The sequence below is a fragment of the Choloepus didactylus genome, chromosome 20 (genome assembly GCF_015220235.1).
Source record: "Choloepus didactylus isolate mChoDid1 chromosome 20, mChoDid1.pri, whole genome shotgun sequence".
In the NCBI taxonomy this organism is placed as follows: domain Eukaryota; kingdom Metazoa; phylum Chordata; class Mammalia; order Pilosa; family Megalonychidae; genus Choloepus; species Choloepus didactylus.
The window spans coordinates 20,044,617-20,056,686 of NC_051326.1; the positions used below are offsets into that span (position 1 = coordinate 20,044,617).

Sequence of the window (12,070 nt, forward strand, 5' to 3'; positions counted from 1 at the left end):
ACAAATCTCCAGAATTAATTCAAAGAAATGAAGGAAAACATGTATAAAGAGATAAAGGATAATAAGATACTAGAAGAGCATAAAGAAGAACTTGAACTAATACATAAAAAAATAGCAGATATTATTCTTCTTGCTTTGGGATTAGTTTGATGCTCTTTCTCCATTTTCTCCAGTTGGTTAGTTAGGTCTATTTATCTGTGAATATTTTAAACTCTACCTCATTTTTGAGGGACAGTTTTGCTGAATAGAGAATTCTTGGCTGGCAATTTCTCTTTTTCAGTATCTTAAATATATCATAGCACTGCCTTCTTGCTTCCATGGTCTCTGATGAGAAATCAGTACACAGTCTTAACGTGGCTTCCCTCGTATGTGGTGAATCATCTTTCTCTTATTGTTTTCATTATTTTCTCCTTCTATTCCTCATTGGACAGTCTGATTACTATGTGACTTGGAGTAGGTCTATTCAGATTTATTCTGTTTGGGGTACATTGGGCTTCTTGGATTTGCATATCTATGTCTTTTATAAGTTTTGGGAAATTGTTAGCCATTATTTCTTTGAATAGTCTTCCTTGCCTTTTTCCCTTCTCTTCTCCTCCTGAGATACCCGTGATGTGTGTATTTGTGTGCTTTGTGTTGTCAATTATTTCCCTGAGACCCTGCTCAATTTTTTCCTTGTTTTTCTCGATTTGTTCCCTTGTATGTTCAAATTCAGTTGATCTGTTTTCTAGCTCACTGACTCTTTCTTCTGCCTCTTATAATCTGCTGTTGTGTTTCTCCAGTATATTTTTAATTTCATCTATAGTGTTTTTCCCCATTATATCCTCAAAATAGAATACTCAGTGCTTCAAAGGAATTTGTCAAAAGGGTGAAAAGGTGACCAATTCAATGGGAGCAAATACTTGGAAACCAAATATCTCATAAAAGTTTTATATCCAGAATATATAAAGAAATCCTACAACTCAACAATAAAAAGACAAACAATCCAATTTAAAAATTGGCAAAGAAAATGGACAGGCATTTCTCCAAAGATAAAATACAGATGGCTACAAGGCACATGAAAAGATGCTCAGCTTCACTAGCTATTAGGAAAATCCAAATCATAACCACAATGAGATACCCTCTCACACATAATGTCCACTATTAAACAAACTGGCAACTGCAAGTGTTGTGGAGGATGTGGATAAATCTGACACTTATTCGCTACTGGTGGGAATGCAAAATTGTACAGCTACCATGGAGGGTTGTTTGGCAGTTTCTAAGGAAGCTAAGTACAGAATTGCCTTACAACCCTGCAATCCTGCTACTCAGGATATAACCAGAAGATCTGAAAGCAGGGACGTGAACAGACATTTGCGCACCTATGTTCATAGCAGTATTATTCACAATTGTCAAATGATGGAAATAACTCAAGTGTCCATCAATAGATGCATGGATAAACAAAATGTGGTATATACATACAATGAAATATTATTCAGCAGTAAGAAGGAATGAAGTTCTGAAGCAGGTAACAACATGGATGAACCTTGAAGTGATAAAAGACTCAAAAGGAAAAATGTTTTATGATCTCACTGATGAACTAATTATAATATATCAACTGATATACATAAAATATAGAATATATATTGGAGAATTCTACCAAACATTTAAAGAAGAAATACTGTCAATCTTTGACAAAATCTTCCCTAAAATAAAGGAGAGAGAAAACACTTTACAATCATAAAATGAAGCAGTAATACAATGATAACAAAACTAGGCAAGACATTTCCCCCAAAAGACTTACAGAATATGTATATACATGACAAGTCTCTTGCAAATTATTAACACACTGAAATGAACAGCATATAAAACAATTATATACAATGTTCAAGTGGGGTTTATCTCAGGAATGCAAGGTGGGTTTAACATTGGAAAATCAATTAAGGCAATTCTTTCAGTTTGCTAAAGCTGCCAAAATGCAATAATCAGAAATAGGTTGACTTTAAACAATGGCGATTTATTAAGTTATAAGTTACAATTCTAAGGCTGTGAAAATGTCCAAATTTAGGCATCAAGAAGAGGAAAATTTCTCTGAGGAAAGTCTCCTAGTATTCGGGGTTCCTCTCCCACATGAGGCGACATCTGCTGGTCCTTCTCCCCTGGGTTCTGGTTTCGGTGGCTTCCTCTCTGGCTCCTGTAGGTCCTTGCTTGTGTCTCCTGGGGCATTTTTCTCTAAGCTCTCTGGGATTTTACTGTCTTTTATCCTCTTCACAAGGGCCTCTAGTAAAGGATTAAGACCCACCTTGAATGGGCTGGTTTACATCTCATCTCACCCACAATAGGTCTGCACCCACAGGAATGGATCAAATGACTATGTTCTTTTGGGGTACATACTAGATTCAAACCAGCACACTCCACTCTGTGGACCCCCAAAAGACATGTTCTTTCCATGTGCAAAATACATTGATTCCATTACAAAATCACAAAAGCTTTAAATCATTTCAGTAACAATATTAAGTACAAAGTTTCATCAAAATACAGGCATGGTTTGTCCTAAGGCAAAATTCCCCTCCAGCTGTGGACCTGTGAAACTTAGAACAAGTTATCTGCTTCCAGTATGCAAAGGAAAGACAGTCATAGGATAAGGGTTCTCACTGCCATAGGGAGAAATTGGAGGGAAAATAGGGGTCAAAGGTTCAAAAAAGTTCCAAAAACCTGCAGGGAAAACTCCATTAGATTTCAAAGTCTCAGATTCACCTACAGAAAGATATTTTATCCTCAGGGCTTGAGATAGTGGCAGTCCCACCCTCTCCAAGGGCTTCTGAAGCTGTCCTGCTCTCTCCAAACACTGGGGTGAGGGTTCCAACATCACCACGATATTCTTGGATCCACCCTCTTCAACCATCAGGGTGGCATTTGGACTCTCTGCCATCTCCGGGACATACTCTCAACCCCCTTAGAACAGTGAGGTGGTAGGCAGGCTCCCCCCAATCCCCAGGGAATGTGTTCCACCCCCTCTGAGGCCTGCCTGTGGCCGCAGCTTTCTTCCTGAACAACAGGGCAGCCAGGCTCTCCTCAATTCCCCAGGCATCTGAGAGCCGTGCAGGTGGGTGGGAGGGAGGCGGGGGGTCAGGGTGATAATCTTCCTGAACAATGGAGAGGAAGGCTTGCCTTCCACAAACTCCGGGGCAAACTCAATGTCTCTGTCTACATGGGTGGGTACGCTCTCCAGACTCAGCTTCCATGGTTATGCCTTAGAAGTCCCTTTTCCGTCCCTTTTAGTCCAGGATGGCAGTGGTTCCATTTATACAAATCCCACAACTAACTTGTCAGTTTAGCATGCAGCACACAGGGGTCCAAACCATCAGACAAGAGAACTTTTCACAAATCCTTCCTGGATAACTCCATCTCCAATCATGAGTCACACTCAGATGGGTGACTGGTTAAACCCTCACATGGGGCGCTATTCTCTGGGAAACTCGAAATTTTCCAAACCATCAATTTCTGGTTTCTTTGTACTCAAGAGTTCAATTTTCAGCTTATCCCTTTCTTCTTGCATTTTACTATAAGCTGCAAAGAGAAGCCAGGTCACACTTACCATATTTAATTTGGAAATCTCTTCAGCTAAGTATCCGAGTTCATTGTTTCAAATTCTCCCTTCCATCCAACACCAGTACTCAATTTTGCCAAATTCTCTGCCACTTTAACACAATGACTGCCTTCCTTCTAGGTGGCAATGACACAGTCATCATTTCTGTTTAAGACCTCATTGGAAGTCCCTTTAGCATCCATATTTCTACCAACAGTCTCTTCAAAGCAATCTAGGCCCTTTCCATCAAGCATCTCACAATTCTTCCAGAATCTTCCCATTACCCGTTTATAAAGACATTGCAGAATTTCTGGTATTTGCAAATCACAGCACCTCACTCTTCAGGTACAAAAATCTGTTTCAGTGCTAAAGCTGCCAGAATGCAATATACCAGAAATGGGTTGGCTTTTTATAATGGGAGGTTATTAAGCTATAAGTTATAGTTCTCAAGTTGTGAAAATGTCCAAATTAAGGCATCAACAAGAGAACACTTGCTCTGAGGAAAGGTTGCTGGCATCTGGGGTCCCTCTGTCACATGGGAAGGCACATGGGATTATCTGCTGTTTCTTCTCCCCTGGGTTCTGGTTTCAGTGGCTTTCTCTCTCAGTCCCTGTGGGTCCTTGCGTGTTTCTCCCAGGGCATTTTTCTTTGAGCTCTCTGGGCTTTTACTGTCTTTTATCCTCTTCACAAAGGACTCCAGTAAGGAATTAAAACCCACCTTGAATGGGCTGGTTCACATCTCAATTGAAATAGCCTAATCGAAAGGTTCCACTCACAGGTCTGCCCCCATAATGGATTAAAAAAACATGGTCCGGTTGCTGCAAAGGAGAGGCTAGGCCTCCCTGTATTTGTGCCTAAGAGTCTCCTCCTGAATGCCTCTTTGTTGCTCAGATGTGGCCCTGTCTCTCTGGCTAAGCCAACTTGAAAGGTGAAATCACTGCCCTCCCCCCTACGTGGGATCAGACACCCAGGGGAGTGAATCTCCCTGGCAACGTGGAATATGACTCCCGGGGAGGAATGTAGACCCGGCATCGTGGGATGGAGAACATCTTCTTGACCAAAAGGGGGATGTGAAAGGAAATGAAATAAGCTTCAGTGGCAGAGAGATTCCAAAACGAGCCGAGAGATCACTCTGGTGGGCACTCTTACGCACACTTTAGACAACCTTTTTTAGGTTCTAAAGAATTGGGGTAGCTGGTGGTGGATACCTGAAACTTTTAAACTACAACCCAGAACCCATGAATCTCGAAGACAGTTGTATAAAAATGTAGCTTATGAGGGGTGACAGTGGGATTGGGAATGCCATAAGGACCAAACTCCACTTTGTCTAGTTTATGGATGGATGTGTAGAAAAGTAGGGGAAGCAAACAAACAGATAAAGGTACCCAGTGTTCTTTTTTACTTCAATTGCTCTTTTTCACTCTAATTATTATTCTTGTTATTTTTGTGTGTGTGCTAATGAAGGTGTCAGGGATTGATTTAGGTGATGAATGTACAACTATGTAATGGTACTGTAAACAATCGAAAGTACAATTTGTTTTGTATGACTGCGTGGTATGTGAATATATCTCAATAAAATGATGATAAAAAAAAAAAAAAAAACAAATTAGGTGGCTCTCTGTCACAGAATGCTCCCAAACACAGAGTTCTCTTTAACACAGTTTCTTTGACTAAAGTTACAGTACGCAGCATATAGTGCTTTTCTTTTTTAAAAATACAATTTACATTTGGCAGTGCTTACTGTTTAGTGGTGAGGGCAGGGATGTATGTGTTTAGCAAAGGATGTTCCGAATGAGAAATGGCTGGTAAGGACAAAGAGGATATCTCTTGCTACTTGCCAGTTACTTCAGCTGGTCACTTCCAAAAACCAAGAGGGAAAGGAGAGCTGGCCTTACATCACAATCTCTGTCCAAGCTTCCCTTCCAGGCATAGCTGAATCCTGTGATATCCCATGCTCACTGTCCTCCGGGGAGGCTGACATAGAGCAGAGATCCATAGGGCCTGGGTCTCACATTCAAGCAAATTCTCAGATAAATGATTTTGACCTTCTCTCCAAATAATGCTCTCAAACACACACACACTATATAATACACATATATACATAAATATACATATACTATGTACCGTGTATGTATGTGTATATAAAGTATATATAGCATAAAGTATATACAACATGTGTATATGTGTATATATATGTAAATAAGCACTGTATTTTTAGGTTACAAAATAAACATTTGCAATAGCTTATAAAAAAAAAAAAAAAAAAAAAAAAAAAAAAAAAACATGGTCTTTTCTGGGGGTACATAACGGATTCAAACCAGCACAGTAATACACTTTCTTAATAGAATAAATGACCCATTAAAACCACAGCCATCTCAACAGACATAGAAAATACATTTTATAAAATCCATCACCCATTCATGATAAAAATTCTCAGCATACTGAGAATTAACAGGCCTTATATGAAAAACTACAGATATCATATTTAATGCTCAAAGACTATTATTTTTCACAAACATTGGGATCAAAATAATTACTAGACATTTGAATAAAATATTTAATATTAAATTCAGATGCCAAAACAATTAGATAATAATGAAAATCTATGTAGAGAGTTAAAATCTTTAAAAATAAATTTTAATGTCTCTAACAGATAGACAAAGATTTTGTATACATGAATCCAAAACAGGAAGGTCTGAAAATGAAAAAGAGGTAGTATACACCGTGAAATTGTAAAAAATGACAGCAAAATTGCATATATTTGAGAGAACAAAGTTGAGAAATTGCCCACAGAGTAAAGGAACAATTCAGACAGAAAATAAAAGAAAAAAGATAACATATTTCAAATAATTAGAGTTCCATTTCATGGGGAAAATCTGAAATAACTGTTAAGAAAACTAGCTCCCTCCCCTAAATTAACAATTTTTTTCCCTGCCTATAAAAAGCATATATGGGTGGGAAAATTTTACTTCCTCTTTATATAATATAAATAATGCTAAGCATTATTTTTAAAATTTAAAAAAGTGTTATGATGCATACCATAATTTTACATCATTTTTCTAAAATAAGACTACCTCTTAACATTACTAAGAAACTATGCTAAAGGTAGCAACTGGTTTTACTTAGATTATTCCTAAGAAGTCAAGAGTAAACATTTTATAAAAATTGGATTACTAATAATTTAAAATGAATTAAAAGCTGAACAAAAATTACCATTACTAACTTTTCTGTTAAAACTTTGTTTCAACTTATTTTTATAAACCTTGTTTACTAATTTAAAGTGATATAATACAAATAAATCAGTGTATACGTACCAAATGTTTTTCCATTACAATATGCATTTCTATGTAGTAAGGGAAGTCCGACAATGGCTGAAAAGAAGTCACAAAATCATGTCAAAATTAAAGAATTCCTTATTTATTTTAATGTATATCACTACTGTTAATGAATTCAAGGTTGGAATATAAGATTTTAAATACAGAAGTAGAATGAGATAATATAAGCAAAAATAGCTAACAGAATCCTTTTCAGCTAATTTCTCAGTCATATCTTTTGTACCCACTTTCATTTCATTTACTCAGAAAAAAACTTTCCTCCAGCTTCCATACTCCTTATTCTCATCGGCACTAGGTTACTCACATTATTTTCCTCTCTGAAGAAATCTTCCCATCAACTTCCCACTTAAAAAATGTGTGTAGTTTTATTAAAAACAATAATATTAAATGAAAGTGTTTTATGATTATGTGTATAGTCCAGAAAGAGTAAAGACATATCCCTGTGTTCAGGGTGTGAATTCATCCAATAAGTTAAGTTTTCCTTTGTATAAATCAATTATATAAAAAATGAACAAAAAGTCAAAATGACTGACTTTTGAAACTGGACCACAAATGTGTCAAGACAGGGATTCTGAGTGCTGGGTATTTCATCACTCTCTTAGATCGCAGTGGTTAAGGGCCCAGATGCTGGAGCCAGGCCACGTGGATTTGAGCCAGGCCACGTGGATTTGAAGTCCAGCTTAACTTCTGTGACTTAGATTCTGCTGACAAATGGGGATAAAGCAGTAAGTACTGCAACTATTATTAGTAAGAGTGTTAGCTATTTTCATAATTATTATTACATAAAAGCAACCTAAGAGTAATGCACTAGGGGTAAATTGTAAGGGACCTGTAAGGTTTTCCAAGCACTGTAAGACTATAGGGTAGATAATAAAAATTTTCACCTAAAGCACTGGGAAAAGTTCTAGAAGCAGAGTACAAGGATCAAAGTTCGTACATTGAGGAAACTTTGATTATGTTTATTTTAATTTCTCTGCATTTTTCCTTGTTTACATTGCTATTTAGTATTCCAAAAGTTCAAAACAGTCTCATAAAGGAAGAAGTATAACTGTCTGTATTTGCAGACATGATCTTATATATAGAAAAACCAATGGAATCCACAAGAAAACTACTAAAGCTAATAAATATGTTCAGAGAAGTGTCAGGGTAGAAGTCAACACATGAAAATTCAGTGAGTTCCTATACACTAGCAATAAACAATCTAAAGAGGAAATTAAGAAAATTCCATTTGCAAGAGTATCTAAAAAACAAAGTATCTAGAAATAAATTTAACCAAGGATACAGAAGACTTGTACATTGAAAACTGGGAAACACTGCTGAAAGGAGTTAAAGAAGACCTAAATAAATGGCAAGGCATCCCATGCTCAGGGACTGGAAGAGCTAATGTTGTTAAGATGTTAATATTACCCAAAGTAATACACATATTTAATGCAATCTCTATCAAAAAAGCCAAGAAGCAGTTTTTTTGAGTGTGTAGAAATGGAAAACCTGATCCTCAAATACATACGGAACTGCAAGGGTCCCCAAACAGCCAAAACAATTTTTAAAAAGAACACCAAAGTTGGAGGACTCACACTTCTTGATTTCAAATTGTACTACATATCTGTGATACTCAAAACAAAGTGGTTACAGCTCTTTTAGAATATGTCTAGCAAGTTTTCTGGCTTTATCCGGAAAACCCTAACAAACAACAAAACAAGGTGGTACTGGCATAAACACAAAAAGACCAATGGAACAGAATTGAAATTCCAGGAAAAGACCCGCAAATCTATGACCAACTGATTTTTTTAAATTCACTTTTATTCCATCACATTTTTTTTATTAAATTCAGTTTTACTGAAATACATTCACACTCCATACAATCATCCATGGTATACAATCCACTGTCCACAGTATGATAACATAGTTATACGTTCATCACCACAATCTATCTTTGAACATTTTCCTTACATCAGAAAGAACCAGAACAAGAATAAAAAATAAAAGTGAAAAAAGAACACCCAAATCATCCCCCCATCCCACCCCATTTGTCCTTTAGTTTTTATCCCCATTCCTCCACTCATCCATACACTAGATAAAGGGGGTGTGATCCACAAGGTCTTCACAATCACACTGTCACCCCTTGTAATCTACATTATTATATAATTGTCTTCAGGAGTCCAGACTGCTGGGTTGGAGTTTGGTAGTTTCAGGTATTTACTTCTAGCTATTCCAATACATTAAAGCCTAAGAGGTGTTATCTATATAGTGCATAAGAATGTCCACCAGAGTGACCTCTCGACTCCATCTGGAATCTCTCAGCCACTGAAACTATTTCGTTTCATTTTGCATCCCCCTTTTGGTCAAGAAGATACTCTCAGTCCCACAATGCCGGGTCCACATTCATCCCCGGGAGTCATACTCTGCGTTGCCAGGGAGATTTACACCCCTGGGAGTCAGGTCCCATGTAGAGGGGAGGGCAGCGAGTTCACCTGTCGAGATGGCTCAGTTAGAGAGAGGGCCACATCTGAGCAACAAAGAGGTACTCAGGGGGAGACTCTTAGGCACCATTACATACAACTTTAGACTCTCCTTTGTGGTAATGAGCTTCATAAGGGCAAGCCCCATGCTCGAAGGCTCAGCACATCAAACCGCCAGTCCCAATGTTTGTGACAACATCAACACCAGTCCAGGTGAGGATGTCCAACACATCCGCACCTTCCCCCAGATCCTTGGGGCTGGGGAGGGGGAGGCTGTAAATATGTTTTTTATTATCTGCCCAAATTACTCTAGGATGTGTCACTATTTCACTCCAGCCTATACTAACCTACCGTATCTCACTTCCTATTCAAAGTTCTATGCAATTGTGGTGTTTGAACAAATCGACTGTAGAGTTGTACCGTTTAGAAAATTTAGATCCTGTACCAAATAGATATCTATTCCCTTGGTCTCATATGAAAGTTGAAGTTTTAAAACACAGTCAGTTTCAACCTTTATCCTTTGGCCTGGCTTGCCCTGGTCTTAACCAGACCTGCTTCATTCATATCACTAATTGAAGTCTGGGCTCTTTTTCAGCTTTTTTTTTTTTTTTTTTTTGACAGTGGCTGTATGCACTAATACTGACATTCATATCTGCCGAGCTCTAGCTCTGAGTTTCAGGTGTCTCAGAGATATGCATTGTTCCAGAGACCAATCAGGTTATACACTAGGGGATCAGCATCTCAAAGTTTAGAGATAGGCCTTACAATTCAGGGACAGAGTTAACTGCTGTAAGAGCTTACAATCTAGGGACTATTACAATTATTGTGTCCACGTTAGGCTATGTTCTAAGATTCAATTCTGAGTTTACACATTGTAGTTAGTCCATATTGGTGAGGCATCATCCCTCTCACCATGTTTTCTCCAACACTTTTACTCCTATATATATATTTTCCTACAATTTTATAGAGTTATATTCACATATCATACATTTATCCACAGTATACAATCAGTTGTTCATGGTATCATCATAAAGTTGTACATTTATCACCACAATCAGCACTTGAACATACTGATTACTACAAGAAAAATTGTTTTTTTTTTAGCAATATGAAAAAATGATAAAAAGAAAAATAACATGTCATACAATACAATATACTACAAAGGGCAGCAAATAACACCACTACCAAGAATCCCATATTACTCCCCTATATCCCCCTCTCATATACATTTAGCATTGGCATATTGCCTTTGTTACATTTAATGGAGGTATATTACAATGTTACTGTTGACCATAGACTCCAGTTTGCTTTGATTATGTTTTTTCCTGAATACCATCCCTTTTTCAATTTTCTACATGGTTGACATTCATTTGCTTTCCCACATGCAAAAACATTTTTATATTTGTATATTTAGTAACAGTCATTGGCCACTCCAGTTTTTGCCACGTTATACGGTCCCAGTCTTTATCATCTATCTTTACCTCTGGTGTCATACATTCTCCTATCCCACCTCTTTCAGCTTTACTCACAGACATCTTTCTTCAGTGTACTTACAATACTGTGCTACCATCACACAGTATTATGCTATCTATTTCTGGATCTATGCAATCAATCCTAAACATTCTGCAGTCCTTCAGCATCAAATGGCTGATCTCTGCCCTCTTTCTATCTCCTGGTCACCTGTGTTGTCAGCTTTTAACTCCCAAAGTTTGTTCATTAATGTCTGTTCATATTAGTGAGACCATACAGAATCTGTCCTTTTGTTTCTGGCTAACTTCACTCAACATAATGTAATGTCCTCAAGGTTCATCCACATTAGTACATGATCCATGTCTTTGTTCTGTCTTACAGCTGCATAATATTCCATCATGTGGATATACCACAGTTTGTTTACCCACTCATCCTTTGATGGACATTTGGGCTGTTTCCATCTCTTGGCAATTGTGAATAAAGCTGCAATAAACATTGGTTTACAAATGTCTGTTTGTGTCTTAAGTTTCAGTTCCTCTGAGTATATACCCAGCAATGAAATAGCTGGGTCATATGGCAAATCTATATTTAGCTTCCTGAGGAACCTCCATACTGTCTTCCAGAGTGGTTGCACCATTCTACATTCCCACCAACAATGAATAAGCGTGCCTCTTTCTCCACATCCTCTCCAGCACTTGTCATTTTCTGTTTTTTGGATAATGGCCATTCTGGTAGGTGTGAGATGATATCTCATTGTGGTTTTGATTTGCATTTCCTTAATAGCCAGTGAAGTTGAGCATTTTTTCATATGCTTTTGAGCCATTTGTATTTCCTCTTCAGAAAAATGTCTGTTCATGTCTTTTGCCCATTTTTTAATTGGATTGTTTGTCTTTCTGTTATTGAGATGCAGGATTCCTTTATATATTCGGGATATTAAACCCTTATCTGATATGTGGTTTCCAAATATCATCTCCCATTGTGTAGGTTGCCTTTTGACTTTTCTGACAAAGTCCTTTGATGTACAAAAGTGCTTAATTTTGAGGAGATCCTATTTGTCTATTTGTTCTTTGGTTGCTCGTGCCTTGGGTGTGAGGTCTAAGAAACCACCTCCTTTCACAAGAACTTTAAGATATTGCCCTACATTTTCTTCTAAGAGTTTTATGGTCTTGGTGCAAATGTTCAGGTCTTTGATCCACTTTGAGTTAATTTTGGTATAAGGTGTGAGATGGGCATCCTGTTTC

The 12,070-nt window shown here is 37.5% G+C and overlaps 1 protein-coding gene and 1 non-coding gene across 2 annotated transcripts in view; one reads left to right on the forward strand and one right to left on the reverse strand.

The window, feature by feature from the left end:
- ADAM2 (ADAM metallopeptidase domain 2) overlaps positions 1–12,070 on the reverse strand; it is a 149,942-nt gene that overhangs the window by 102,385 nt on the left and 35,487 nt on the right. Inside the window, exon 7 of the mRNA XM_037812774.1 lies at positions 6,880–6,936. Coding sequence (XP_037668702.1) covers positions 6,880–6,936 — 57 coding nt within the window. The remainder of the gene's footprint in view (positions 1–6,879; positions 6,937–12,070) is intronic.
- Positions 8,521–8,583, forward strand: LOC119517004. The gene has a single exon (XR_005213433.1). It is a non-coding gene; the product is annotated as a U7 small nuclear RNA (small nuclear RNA).